Source organism: Thunnus maccoyii, chromosome 1 (assembly GCF_910596095.1).
Source record: "Thunnus maccoyii chromosome 1, fThuMac1.1, whole genome shotgun sequence".
NCBI lineage: Eukaryota > Metazoa > Chordata > Actinopteri > Scombriformes > Scombridae > Thunnus > Thunnus maccoyii.
The window spans coordinates 14,294,617-14,307,966 of record NC_056533.1 but is presented as its reverse complement, the minus strand read 5'-3'; the positions used below and the strand labels follow the sequence as shown (position 1 = coordinate 14,307,966).

Below are 13,350 nucleotides of genomic sequence, written 5' to 3'. Positions count from 1 at the left end.
AGACCACAGAAGGATGTAAAATCGGAGTTCTTCACTGCATCTTTAATGAATACCTTTGACTGTGAGACATGGACATGACAGGATCGTGGTAACAGTGCACATCTTGCAGTTAAACAATTAGCACAGATCTGTCTGGTAGCTTAGGGTCATGCAAAGCCAATTAGGACATATTCAATGCCTAGTCAGGCACCTGATTAACATGTGAAAAGGGATCTTGGTGCAAAGTGGTTGAGTCAGTCTCAATGTGTGTATATCCACTCTAAGAACCTGATTTAAGAAATACTGATCATTGTCACGTCACACATAAAGCATCTTATTCACATAATGTATATCTAACCATAACCTGATTAACACATCATTCTGTCAAACCAGTAATAGTAACAGTCTTATTTATCCTATGTAGCTTAGAGAGCACGAGTCTTTATTAACTCAATAAAACAAACAAATCATGTTAAATTTATAGTATTACTGGAAAGTTATGTTCCTGCAAACCATTTAAACGCCTTAATATTGATCTTCATTTTGTCTACAGTGTCATGGTTAGTATTTAAGTGTATCTTACACTCTAGAGTAAAAGGTGAACTGTGTTGCAGTGTAACTGTATTCTGATGCAGATCTGGATACAAAAGCAGATTAACAAATTCTACATTTTCTGTTGGTAAAATAGCAGATTGTGCAGCCTTGACATCACTAAGTGCCTTCTAGTTTGTGTCTGTTGTGCTAAAAGGTGAACTTGATTCACATTGTCTGACTGAATTGTCAGGGCGTGTTATTTTTCCTGTTATTTAGCTGTGTGACTTAGTCATCATTATGAAGCAATTGAAAGCATCAGGGACATACCGCAGCAGGATGCATTTCAGCCAGTGATCAATAGAAAGATGATTATATGAATAATTGATAAGACATGGAGGAAAAGTCAGTACCCTCATGTTTCCACTGTGGGATATCACATGTGTGCTTTTGGTTTCAATTGTCAGAGACATTCATATTACTGTCTAACAAAATCAGGATTGCCATTCTGTATGTATAGTAACATTTTTACCCATTTTGTCTTACCTTTTGGGCCATTATACTGCAAGGGGGTGATAGTTAATAAAGCTTTTTTTTAAAAATTTCTCATCCATCTTCATCTTCTTTGTAACACACTCATTGTAGTGCATAGTGTCTAATATATTTACGGTGTCGCACCAACATCATCAGCCAATTGCTATCATTAAGAAAAACACATTTGCATAGAGGAAATGAAGAGGGATATATTAAATCAGTGGCTCCTGATTAGCAGTCAGACCAGTTTTTGTGGCATTTTGTACAAATTTGTCTCTTTTGTCTCTTAGAGGAAGTTTGCCTGCAGCCATCATCAGGATCCCGAATCCTCACTGTGCAGCTGTTCCATATTATAGACCTAAAAGTTGGAGCGTGCATAAAGGTTTTTATTTTATCCTGGGTTAAAATATCCTCTGTCATGTACTGACACAGGAGCTTGGTTTGGTTCAGAGCCAAGAGAAAATAATGTTACCTGCAGGGTAGAAATGATATTGGAGATACGCTATGAACGTTTTTCTCTCTGTGGTTGTATTATCTGTATGTGTGTGTGTGTGAGTTCAAATTGTAACTTTGGGGGGAAAAGTGAAAGTAGAAAGCAGCTCTCTTTTGTTCTGACTGTCTTTCACTTAGATAGTTGACGTCCTATTGATTTTCTTTAGTTCTCTTGACATATTTTTTTTTTAAAGTCTATTTAAAATATTTACATTTAATTAGCATTTAATTTCCTGCTCAATAGGAATTTCCTCTAAGAAGCAAAATCAAAACAATATCTGGATGGAAAAATGTTTTTCCAGGACCTGCATTGTGTTCAACTTGTTATGACTTATGATGAGGCTGTCCATATTAAAACCCACTCAAAGGCTTCTTTGAGAGGATATCCTGGAGATTTGTTTCTGATAGACGCATTACCCATAAGCTGCTGTACATTCCTAAGAAAGCAATGAGGCACTTTAGCACCACTGTAGATGTACTCAAGATTTTAGCCATATCTTAATGTTGACTTCCTGTTTTCAAAATTCCACAGACCTATTACCTTCTTGTTCAGTGCCAGTCAAAGTTAGGTTGGATGTTTTATAGTTTGTGACGACGACATTAGACTGATGCAGTGACATGGTTTTAAAGCAACCTGGCTTCATGACCCCTCATCTGACCTGGGTTGAATGCAGGTCAGACGTTGCTTGGCTTTGCTCAGGTGAAAGTCTGTGGATAGACTCTGTTTACGGTGACAACTGAGGATTAACAGTTCAATATAAATGGGTCAAAACTAGTTAAACATGTTCAGTAGACCAACCCCTATGAAAGGTGTGTAAAGTCTATGTTGTAGTATGTTCAGTATTAGTATTAGTATATAGTCATATACCTCTCATCTTCGTCTAATATCTTTACCACCAAGCTCCCTCTTCCAGACATGCTGAATCATGCATCGACGCTGTGTAAACTCACCGAGTCACTGTGATGATGAATTTACTATGAGCTCTGCCAGCTTAGGAAACAATTGCTGCTGTGAGGAGGGGTTAGAGTTTATTTTTAACCCAGTCGTGATTTATTTAGGAGTCTGCTTTCTTGGTGCTGGGAGCAGTCTGCTCAGCTGAAACCCCTCTGTGTACTTCCCCTGTCCCATTCCCATGTGGGTTAGAGAAGACAAAATGTTGTATCCCATGTTCATGTTCACAAAGTGCTGTACATAATGCTGCACCTCCACAGATATTAACAAAGAAAGCAGTACTTTATCTTCCACCCCGACTGTGGAATCCATTTAAAAGGTTTATTATTGAAAAAGGTCACTTTTCAAATAGAGAGTTGCTGTTCTTGCTCTACATCTTCAAAAAATCAGGAAGAATTGTCTGATTTATCAGATGTACTAGGTTGTCTTTAACATTGGTAATCAAAAAGCTCCTAGCTAGCTTATTTAATTTTTCTATCAAGCAAGAAAATTGCTTATATAGTTTTCCACGGTTGGCCTATTTGACTTATTACATTGCATCCTTTGCAGTGCGACTTGCAACCACACACATTACATTTTATATTTTCTGTTCTAACAAACCAGAATTACAGTCAAGTAAATAGTGTAATAGTGTATTTGCAGAAGCACCAACACAATAAATTCTTGCACGCCTATGTACATGGTAGCCATGGCAACGCCCTAACATCGAACCGTGATTAAACCTTTACCATCAGCTTCCTCCTTTCTCCTGCTGAGGTGTGAAAATTAAGATGGTAGACGGTTTGTGAACATGTGTCACACATGACAGATTGGTATATACAATTACTTTGGTGAACTGTCTTGACAAACTTTCACATAAATTGTGGTAACCATAGATTTCATGCTGCATAGCCTTTATGAGTTCATTTCTGAGCTCATTTGCATTTCATTATTTCTCCTCCCCCTTGCTTTTGATAGATTATGTACCAGTGAAGCAGGAAATTCAATACAAGAACTCTTCATTTCGAACAAGTGAAAAGACAGGGAGATCAGCAAGTTAATGCTATTGAAATCATCTTATGTTATTGAAATTATACTTATCTTATCTAATGTTTTTTTGCTTATCAGTAAATTAACAAACGTCTAATCGTCATCGAATGGCTAACCATTGTTTTTTTTGTTTTTTCATCCCATCCACTGGGTTGAATTTGAACCAATCATGCGCCGCCCTCTCAGCTAAGCAGGCTGCTATAAGTGTGAGTTATAATGACAGACACAGCAAGGAGCCTCTGCCTTGTCAGTCACCCACTGAGGTCTTTTCTGTCCAACATAATGGCACCATAAATCTTGCTGAATAGTAATCTGAACCCAAGGGGCCATATTGTTTTGAAGGGTCAGACATGGAAAAAAAAATAAACATCGGCGGTATTGAAAGACGAGGACTGTCATTTGACCCTATGAAAACAATTACACTTTTTTAAATCTCTTTTTTTATTCTTGTTGTTGGGAGCAGTTACTGATATATTATCTCAAAGTCACCCTCAAACCTGGCAAAAACTGAAAGATTAACTCCTCTGAATTTGATTGCAGCCATGCAATTAAGTGCAAATGCTTTTATAGTTCTCTTTCACTTTGGACTTAGATGTACTCGTGATACTGTTAATGGATTGGACAGCGGCCTAATCTAGCCTCATGTTGTTCTCTGTGATAGCGCTCTCATCACAGGGTCCTGCCCGGCAGCTGATTATCTCCATAAGTGCCTCCGTCCATGCCAAAAGACTAAATGGGAGACAAGTCACTTTGCAGAGATGAGTTATTGGGGAGCTGGTCGTGGAGCACAAAGCCCAGTCATGTATACAATGCTAGCCAAATGGTTAGCATTCACACTGCTCGCTATCCAGTGAACTCGCCATGACCTGGCCAAGTATATCTTCCAATGTGTCTGTCACATCCTTTCTCCCTCTCAACAGATGCAGGTATTAATAGGGAGCCTCAAGGGAGGTTCGAAAGGTTAATGAATCTGTAGCCTTAAGCAATATGGCACCAGATTCACCCTTCATAGATACAAGGAGCAGCAGACCCTCCTCTAGATGAGCAGATGGGTTCTGTGGCACTGAGCACAGTGGGTCATCCGTACTGTAACAGCTCCAGTTGAATAGAGCTCTAATCCTATAAGTCCTATAATTGTTGCTGCTAATAAGATCACTTTCTTTGGTCTATCAGTTGCTGTCAAATATGATTTAATGCTTATTAATATTTAATACTTTTTCTTCAGATCCACGCTTCATTGTTCTTCAGGATAGAATTGGGCTCTACATGATTAATTACACTAAAGTACATGCAGTACATGGACTTTTTGTAGTCAACCAAAAGAAATGTAAAAATGAAAACAAGACACATGCCGTAGAACATCAGTTTTCTTGCCCTTCATGCCCTTGCTAAGACTGAACAGATCTACATCTGGCGTGTGGAGCATCCATCTTGTCTTCCTCAGGTGCTGGCATCAGTTACATGAACATTACTTGCATCACATCCATGAGTCATCCTGTATTTTGGATTCCCCAGACACCTCATGTTTTCCAGTCTGTTGCAGGGGCCTCTTCATAACTTCATAACTCATTTATGACTAAGCATACAAACTTTTTTTTTCCAAAGTTGAAAAAGTGTTCAAATACATCAGTAACTAAAGAATGTTTGTAAGACATTAAGAGTCCCGTCAGTTCTGTTGGTATGATTTGGTTTAGCTAATTCCAGTTTCTATCCTATTATTTAGCTCTTGAACACTCTCTGTTAAGAGGGAATTAGTGGTGTGTAACTTATCTGGAAAATGTGACTGGACATAGTCATTTTTGTTGGACGCTAACTGCTTCTTTGGATATTGAAAGGTCAATGCAAGAGTGTTGAGATATTTCTTTACACTCTGCAGAATAACACTAAAAGTTTCCTAATTCACCAGAGTGCCAGGAAACCCTCCAAACAGCACCCCTCTCTTTTCATTAAAATTTAAAAGACCTCTGGAGTTGTGTAAGGATATGCCCTGGGAACATGGAGACCTGTGGTGTGCGACACACGCGGGGCTGCCATGCTCGTTGTTGCAGTCTCAGCAGGCATGAAAGGGACCAGCAGAGGAGACGGAGGGAAATGTTACAGAATCATGGGTGGATGTTTCAGCCTCCAGTGACTCGGCTAGCTTCAGTGAAGCAGCAGGCTGGTAGTGAAGTCGAGAGAGACACAGACATATTGGGTCACTGTTCAAGACCCAGGGGATGGACAGAGACAAGGGTGTGACCGTGAGAAACAGATGCAGAGATGAAGGAAAGAAGCAGAGTCCAATGTTTTATTCAGTAAACTATTGCGAGCTGTGTTGCCATAGCAAAGGTGAGACAGACGACCTTAAAAAAAAAATCCTCCACCTACCTACGACAATGGCTGTTACCCTGTCATTATGCAAGGCGGACAGCTTGTCATCCAGCTACAGTCTGTCTGCTACCAACCAGTCAATCAACAAGCTAATTATTCTGCCTGGTGCCAGTCTGTGAGTCTGTTACCCAACTACCAGCTCTTCAGGTCTACCTGGCAGTTTGAGAGACAATGTACCAGCAGCAGGGAGACGAGGTTGTAAATCTTTTTTTTTTATTCTTCATTTTGTTGTGGTTTGTCCAGGTTGATCAGAAGTTTAAAATGGTATTGGCCCAATTGCACCAGACGACCAGGGGCCACTCTCTGACCCTCGGTCGTCTCGCGCTGTTGTTTGTTTTATTAGCTACCGTAAATATTTGAATGAGCTCTTGAGGGAGCTGTAGCAGTGATGCAAGCTCTCATCCAGAGACTGCATGTGCTCTCCAATGTTTACTCTCTAAACGTCACCACGTATGTGGGAGCTCGGAGGAGACTTTCAGCGTTGTTGGGCAGTAAAGAGTAGTGAGCTATGGTATATAACACAACAGGCTTGTGTTCATTGACTTGAGAGTCTGAACTCATTGTTGTATTCTGGTAAAATCATGAGAATCAAGTAACAGTTTGCATTTGTCTTCTTCTTTAGCCTTGCCAAATATTTCACTTGCAGCCATTTTGTGTGCATAATGTTTGTTTTTTTTAAATTTTATTTCATTTTTTATCCACGCTAGCGGAGTAGCTCTATGAATGGCCATTAACACTTCGGTCCACATTGAAAATGTCACGCTAACTTTGGTGATCTGCTGACTTTTTCATCAAGCAACATCATTTGGCCAAAATTTGTCCAATTCGGTTTATGACTAATTAACTGCAGAACTAATGACATCCACATCAACCATGGCTATACTTTGTTTTTCTTGCCATCAGACTAGCTAAACATTAGCATGTTAGCATTGTTGTTGTGAGCATGGTAGCATGCTGATGTCAGCATTTAGCATAAAGCACTGTTGTGCCCAAGTACATCCTACACATTTAAAGCAGTTAACATTGGATCAAATGACACCATGTAATGTGAAAGGGGTCGCTCTTAGGAACAAACCCACAGATAACTTTATAGCATCTTTCAGCTTATTTCCGTTTTCTGGCCCACAACTATATTTTTCTTGGTAAAAGTTTTAAGAACCTAACGTAACAGGCACCAAACAACAGATAGACAAAATTAATTAGTTGGTGAACATAAGCTGAATAGTCTGATATTTCCCTCAGGATTTGGTGGAGACCAAAAATTGAATATCAAACATACGTTGAATACATTTGTAAGGTAGCCAGAAACGCAACTCCAAATGAATGCTAATGTTGCTTCATATATATCGAATGTGTAAATTATCAACTGTTTGCTGACAAGTTTATTTTAAAGGTTAAAATGTCAATGTTATGGTCACAACTTGGTTCCGCTGGCTCCAATCGAACAAAAAAATCTGTTTCTGCAGGTTTAAGAACTACTTTACTGCAATTTTCCAGTTCATTTTAATTATGGTATTTTGGAAAAAGTTGCTTATATCCCATGTTGAGCCAAGAGGAATGAAACAGACAGGAGTTGTACCTATTTTAAGTTGAAGTTTTCCAAGAAAGCTGACCCTCAACTTGATAAAAAATCTCAGCATATATCTACATAACAGGCACTTCATCTGCACACTCACACTGAAGCCAATAAAAGTCAGAGAGCAGATGTGTTCATTGCGCTTCTTTGAGACAAATTACAGAGTTGTCTTGGGAGTCACTGTTCTTTCATTTATTTCCCCACACAGCCGCAGAATTAGAGCCAAGCTCCCATATTATCTTCTCAGGGATCTCTCACCGATTCTTGATGACAGCATAATTAAATACAGGGGTTAAAAAAAATTCAACAGGCGTTTTACCTCACAGAGGTTTGCTAGTGCAAACAGCAACTTGGACATTCACTTAAACATAAAGTTTGTGAAACCCTTCAAGCTGCCACACAATATGTGTTTTCATGTCAGCTGGTTGGTGGTTTGAATGATCTGTTAAGTTGAGTTTTTCTTTGGCAGTGTGGTGAAAGAGCAAACAGTAGAAACATAAACATTTGTTTTTATCACTATGGCTTTGGCTCAAGCCATCAGTGCCACAAATAAATGTTATTGTCTCAAGATAGATAGACCTCTTGAAATCTGGACGTAGTGTTTGCAGTAAAGTCTACACCATCCTACAGAATGTACTTCAGCCAAATGTATCAGTCCCTTTGCTTTTGTAGCCATTGGTTATAACATCAGAAGTTGGATATGGATCTGTTGTTCTAGCTTCTGTTTCATCTTTTTTATTTTATTTTTTATTTTTTTTTACATGTTCTTGGATCAGACATAAAGAACCCATTTCTTTCTTTTCTCTCCACAGATCCAAAAAAACGACTCACTAAAAGACCACTGGTTGGAGCTCAGTGCTGATCCATCTTCGAGCGCTATGAGTAAATGAAAACAAGCTGCCTTTAATCCAGAAAGGATTCCTCTTCTCTGTGCTAAGAGTCTACTAACCGTATGTAAGGACCACTGGGAGTACAAGAATCAAGTCAAGGACACGTTCACTCCCCCTCAGCCTGCAGGAAGATGGGAGTGAGAAAATAAAGCTCTGCGGAGTCAAGAGGAGCTTAATTAATTCCAAGGAATCTTAAAACAAACAGTGTTAATTTGTGTATGTGTGTGTGTGAGAGGATCTGACAACCATGTGGACATTCGCTGCAATTGTCCATGGTCTTCTGGCTGCTGCTCTGCTATTAGCCAGCTGCCTCCAATCAGTGATGGCCACTGAGGATGATGTCACGCCGCGCATCAGTTTCCCATACAGTAAGTTGAAGTAATTACCTGACAGACTTTTGTTTGGTAAATTATTGTAAGCATTGCAAGAAACATGCCATTCCATTATTATTTCGTTTTTTCCAAAAATGATTCACTATTCATTAAATCCCGAATAGCGATTGTCCAATCGTAATTTAGCAACTGTAATGGCTGGCCTGTCAAACTTTGGGTTTGTCCACATGTGTAAAGCAGTAAGCTTGTGGCTGTGGTTAAAGCGATACTGTGGATATAAAGAGTTTGGATGGTGGTTTCTTTTTTTTTTTTTAAACCCAAAAAGCACAAGAGCTAAGGAAAAGATTAAATGGCGTGTTGATCAACTCTGTCCATCACTAAACCAGAGTTACCTCCAAGGCCAGTGGCATTTCATTCTACATTATTATGTGGGGTTACAGGTTATGTTAAAAAAAAAGAACAGCCTGTGTTCAGTGTCAGAAAAATGTAGTAATTTACATATTACTCATCAAAGTTAGTAAAGTAAGACATATTAGTAAAGCAATTACATAACTTAACTTATTACTCAACCACAAAAGTAATTAGGTACATTACTTGTTACAAACCTCAGTTCTGTCAAAGATGCCTTCAAACAACTTCTTCCTCACCCACATGTTACATCTTCTATATTCAACGTGTGTAGAAAAAGACAACAAGATGTTATGGTTTAACAAGCAGCCAGCCTACAGTTTGGAGGTATTTACCAGTGTCCACTTGGCCGGTAGATCATAGTTTTACTGGCCCCTCGTATATTTTCACTGGCTGGCAGCCAAAAAATGAAAATAACTTTTTTTCCACAGTTCTGGAGATTTATTCATTGTGTATATAATATGTAGAACAGTGAAGTCCCCTTTAGATTTGATTGTTTTCCTTTAGTTATGGATATGTAATGTTGATATATTACACAAATATGCAAAATATAAAGTTACACACATGTTGGATCAGTGAAAGTAATAAACTCTTGTGTCAAGAACTGAGACAGTGCTGGGAGATCTGCAGAAATGTACTTGTGAAGATAGAGCAGTGACTACATTTACATGCACAAAATATTCCGGTTTTCGCCCTTATTCCAAAAAAAAAATATTCCTACTAAGCTGTTTACATGGCTAATGAAAATGAATATTCTACTAATAATCCTGTTTACATGCAGCCATGCATACTCAATTTATCACGACAAAATATGGAAAAGTGGAGTCGCTGGTACTGCTTGTGCCATTTTGCTTCTTTGTGTCAAAATAGGGAAAGTTTTCCACTTGTGGAGGACTTCTGACCAGAAGGTGTGTTTCTCCTTCTGACCAGAAATGTGGGCTTTTCTTTTTGGCATGCATCTCCACCCCAGCCTTGCAAACTGTTGGCTGGTTGGTTTGTTTACAACACACAGAGCTGACCGTAAACATGCAATAAAAACCCCAATTGAGACGCATATTCTGAATGAGCTGTATACATGTCCAAAGAATGCTCCTAAAACTAGAATAATATCGACATATCCCACGTGCCTTAATCGGAAAATCCTACATTTGGAATAAGGCCTTATTCAGAATATTGTCATATTTGGAATAATAGTGTAATAGTGGGCATGTAAACAGTCAGTGAGAGAAAGAACATAGTGGCATTTGTTTGTGTGTGTGTGTGTTCACTCCAAGCTCCTTCTGTCTGCTTCCGTGAGCCACCTGTCCACTACAGACATAGAGTTAAACTGTAATGAATGAATGAAAAGGAGAAATGAGGAGGAGGAGGAAAATGAAAGAGAAACTAAGAGCGTCTGTCTCAACAGTAAATCATCTGTTTAGTGTTTGATGGTTGTTTTATTTCTGCTTTAGAACGTAACCACCGTGAAACAATCAGAAAATAAAGTTTTATTTCTCTCATTCACGGGTTTTGTTCTCGCCACGGCCGCACTCGCTCTACTTGCTTGACCACCACCACTCTCTAGCTCGCTCGCTCGCACTCTCTCTCTGTTTCTCTCGGCTTTTTTAAAATGAGTCGGGAAGCTGACAGCAAAGCCTAACTTTACTTTTACAGTTATCAAACGAAGAGAAATGTCCTCCCCTCGTCCTAAACTGTATACCCATGACTCTGATTGGCAGTTGATTGGCCAATCAGCTTGCCCTGCATAAACTTTTACTGGCCCTGGGCCATTGGTTTTGTCAGACCCTGTATTTTATGACCATCAGCTAGCTTAACGTTAGCTTCAGTGACCGCTGGTAAGATGGCAATATCGACCCCAAATTGTCAGAGTAACAGAGCGTTATTGGGATTAGGAACTGTAATGTAATTACTGAATTTCAAATTGTAATCCCTTACACTACTTGTTACTGAAAAAAGTAATCACATTACTGTAACAAGTTATAAAGTAATAATGTGTGTGTTTACTGTTTTAATGTTAGCGACAGCTCAGTTGGATTAGGGGAAGTTTACGCTCTAGCAACCGAGATAGTGTTACGTTTATCAAACGCGTTGGTTATTTCTCATACTAAAAGCCTTTTCTCTTGTAACCATGAAGTAAGATATGAACAGTAGAATAAATCCTATTTGCTTGTCTAAGTTTGTAAAATAAGCAGCTAAACAGTGTTGCGTTACACAAGAATTACACAAACATCTTACATTTTTACTTATCATACAACTATACATTTTGCAAATTCCAAACTAAATAACATAATTAAGGGCGATGTTGAGCAAACTCAACAAACACAGCTGTATTAAGTGTGAAGCTGCCTACAGTGTATCCACAGAGACAAGTTGCCTGCAGGTCCACATGCACACATGCCAACTTGCTAGCACTCGCACTTCTAACCTCTCATAAATACATGCAATTATAATTATGTTCCCTGAGGATGTTTTTTAAAGATTAGATGCCACTTCGCACACTTTGTGTGTTGATGGGGCAGAAATAAAAGTCAGAACATGTTACTCCTCACAGTGATGAGCAAATAAAGTTTTTGGGAATAGTAACTTTTGCAGAACATAGTCTTGACTGGACCCTCTAAAGAAGTTCCTTTTTGCTACTAGTTGACCTCTTGGTAATATTCAGCTGAGTGTAACCGTTTATCTCACATATATAAACTTAATGTCTCTCCTGGTGAATCCACTGATTGAATGGAAGACCTTCCTGCACCTGACTTAATCATTGCATGTAATTACTCCTCGCACACTGCAGCTCTCCTCTTATTATGATAACTGTGGACTAAGCTTTCATAATTTAAGGGCATGGCTCTTTTTTTTTCTTGTTGTTTTTTTTACTAATTGTTCAGCTGACAGCTTTTTGGAAATTGATTGATGCATTATGGGAGCTTGTGACAAATAAGGTATCTGTTTGGATGCGGCTCACAGGGGAAATTGACTGCTTATCAGGGATGTCTCAATAAACACTTATTTTTTAATATCTTGCATTGTAGCTGTTAAAAAATTCTACATAGCTAACAAATTGCTTCTTAAAATGATCTCTCTGGTTCCTACAATTTGTTTGTCCCCTGTCCTTATGTCTGTTTTGCAAAACCACTCATACAGGTAAGCATACTGATCCAGCCACAACCAAAGTGTAGGCTTCTGGGGATGAAAGAGTGTGTTGGCTCCTGTTTACATTACCTGTCTGAATTTGAAGTTCCTCGCTCTGAAAACAACAACCTGATGCTTGTTTTCCTCACTTCTCAGCCGACACGGTGAGGCGTCACGCTGTAATTCACGTGCACCATCTCAAATTAGCATCGCTCATACCCAAGGACAACCTTTCACATACTTGAGCCATTTAACTTGTTTCTCAAAGCACTAAATGGATTAAATTGGCCCAAGGCTGGTTCCCAGGAACCGGTTTTTTTTTTTGCAAACCACTGATTTCTTTTTTTTCTTTCTTTCTTCTTTTTGCTTTACTGCACATAACATTCATACTATAAATTTCATTTATTTTGACATCAGTGGTTAGCAATTGAGATGTTCTCAAGTGGTGATGATACGGTGTAGAAAATCTTATTTAAATGTCACTGACACTGATTGTAAACTATTCATTAACACTGCAGCTTTGAGTAAACAGGATCTGCTGCATCACTGACATGCTAAATGTTTCGTATATAAAGTAGACTATATTCAACCCGCGCCATTGATGCAAAACATGTAAAGCAGGTCACCCTTTTAAAAACTTCATTGTGGTTTGAGTAGTCTGTAAGAAAAGGGGGTCCCGGGCTGTTTTCTAGAGAGAAGACCCTTGCCTCAACATGGCCCTTTTCCTGGACAGGCACCCCTTTTTCTTTTTGTCCTTCTTCCCTCTCCCCTCACTCCTTTCTTCTCTCCTAATGAGCAGGCTAATCTCTCATGTGTAGTGAGTGGAGGTTTTTTGTGGTTGCTGCAGTGGGAGAGCTTGTCTGTTTTTCATTACGGCTCTTGTGCAGAGAGGCAGCACAAAGGATCACGGGACTTGAAGCTGTAAGCATTGGTTATGTGGCATGTATCCCTGTTAGTTATCAGGAACTTCTCAGGCAGGATGTTACCGTCTTTCTCATTTTTCTTGTTCTTTCACTTGGAACAAGAAGTAGTAATTCAGGTTTTGCACTTAATAAGAACAGTTTACATTAATGAGCAGGTTAGACCGGCAAGCTCACTTGATCTTTGTTGTTTTGGGTTTTTTTTTTCAGA

General features: G+C 39.0%; 1 protein-coding gene across 5 annotated transcripts in view; it reads left to right on the top strand.

Moving 5' to 3' along the window:
- The window catches only part of LOC121895277 (semaphorin-4B-like), a 51,885-nt gene that overhangs the window by 12,931 nt on the left and 25,604 nt on the right, over nt 1-13,350 (top strand). For 4 of the 5 annotated variants that reach the window (XM_042408301.1, XM_042408290.1, XM_042408291.1 and 1 more), the window contains exon 2: nt 8,276-8,721. In XM_042408301.1, coding sequence (XP_042264235.1) covers nt 8,601-8,721 — 121 coding nt within the window. In that variant the 5' untranslated portion in view covers nt 8,276-8,600. Of the gene's footprint in view, nt 1-5,941; nt 6,083-8,275; nt 8,722-13,350 lie in introns of those variants that run through there. The other variant, XM_042408293.1, reaches the window with a different exon arrangement.